This window comes from Nilaparvata lugens, chromosome 2 (genome assembly GCF_014356525.2).
Source record: "Nilaparvata lugens isolate BPH chromosome 2, ASM1435652v1, whole genome shotgun sequence".
NCBI lineage: Eukaryota > Metazoa > Arthropoda > Insecta > Hemiptera > Delphacidae > Nilaparvata > Nilaparvata lugens.
In genome coordinates this window covers 47,349,864-47,351,467 of record NC_052505.1, presented here as the reverse complement: position 1 = coordinate 47,351,467, position 1,604 = coordinate 47,349,864, and the positions used below count along the sequence as shown (strand labels likewise).

The 1,604-nt window shown below is 30.9% G+C and overlaps 1 protein-coding gene across 1 annotated transcript in view; it reads right to left on the bottom strand.

Annotated features, from left to right (window-relative positions):
• Window positions 1–771: 771 nt before the first annotated feature.
• LOC120349908 overlaps window positions 772–1,604 on the bottom strand; it is a 23,417-nt gene continuing 22,584 nt past the window's right edge. Inside the window, exon 2 of the mRNA XM_039421341.1 lies at window positions 772–1,407. Within this exon, the coding sequence (XP_039277275.1) occupies window positions 989–1,407 (419 nt within the window). The 3' untranslated portion in view covers window positions 772–988. The remainder of the gene's footprint in view (window positions 1,408–1,604) is intronic.

The following is a 1,604-nucleotide window of genomic DNA, read 5'->3' as shown; positions in this document are numbered from 1 at the left end:
ATTTCGTCCACTATTTTTGAACCGCCATTTTGAATCCAACTTCATTTTTTTAAATTGGAAGGTGGCCGGTCATTTATGATACATGATTTCGATACAGGATTTCAAGAGAAAATATGGCGAAAGTATGGTGAAAACCGCACATCGATATCTCAGACCTTCCAAAAGTTATTCTAATTCAAAGATACTGATAAACCATCTATCTATCATCTTCTACTAGTTTACTAGTATACTGTAATGAAGGAAAGAACTGGCTTATACACGTATACACGTGTAAAGGATAGGAAAATTATGTTTGACGCATCATCACGCCTGAACTACTGGACTGATTTACTTGAAATGTTGCATATAAATTCTTAATCAACCGAGGATTCTTATAGGCCTATTTTCAATTCTATTTTGATTTCATTAATAAGTCAAGTTTTCAGTTTGTTGAGTTATTAAATAGACCCTTGCGAAGCACGGGTTACCTGCTAGTTAATTAATATTAGAGAAAATGTTGTGTGTTTCAAGAAAAAAATCAGTATTTTCACAAAAACTTCCCTATATATTCAGGTTCAGTTAATATAAGAAAATATACATAATAAAGTTGATATACGTAAACCATTTGATTGGTTGGGGAAATACGAAATGAGTGAGTATGATAGAAGAGTAACAATGTGATTTGGAGCATTCAAAATAATTCAGAAGAAGATAAAGACATATATTCACGGGTTACCTGCTAGTTAATTAATATTAGAGAAAATGTTGTGTGTTTCAAGAAAAAAATCAGTATTTTCACAAAAACTTCCCTATATATTCAGGTTCAGTTAATATAAGAAAATATACATAATAAAGTTGATATACGTAAACCATTTGATTGGTTGGGGAAATACGAAATGAGTGAGTAGTGATAGAAGAGTAACAATGTGATTTGGAGCATTCAAAATAATTCAGAAGAAGATAAAGACATATATTCACACATTCACATTGGATTGCATCAAATTGAATTTCATTCATCAATCATCAAACCATCACAATCATCGTCATTATCATCAATGTTTGGGTAAATTTCATCTTCATTATTTTCTTTGAATCCAACAAAAAATTCATTTGGTGTTTCCTTGGAGTGTTGCATATCATTTTCGTATCCATAAATAATATCTTCGGTTTGATTTTCTTGAAAATTTTGAGATCTGCTTTGAATATCCTCTAGCATCATGCAGTAAGGTGCACAGTAACAATCAGGGTTATCGCAAGAGTTGTAGCATAAGTTGGATACCGATACCCCATTATCCAGTAATTTTGAGCATTCCAATTCATTAAAGTGCGTTTCCTGTCTATCTTGTGATTTGTATTTCAAAGTTGGATCCCCCAATTCAGTCAATTCATTAAATGTTTTAGATGTATCACAGTTAGGAACGGATATATCTGGAATAGAGATAAACATGGATGATAATATAATAATATTTCATATCAAAATCGGTTGGTTTTAATTGGACAGGTAGGCTAAAAGATCATTCATAAACGAATATTTCCATGAACATTACCGTAATGGAAAATATATGTTTGTCTTCATCATTCATATCATTGAAAGTAATAATAAATTCAAATTTATTTACGCAAAT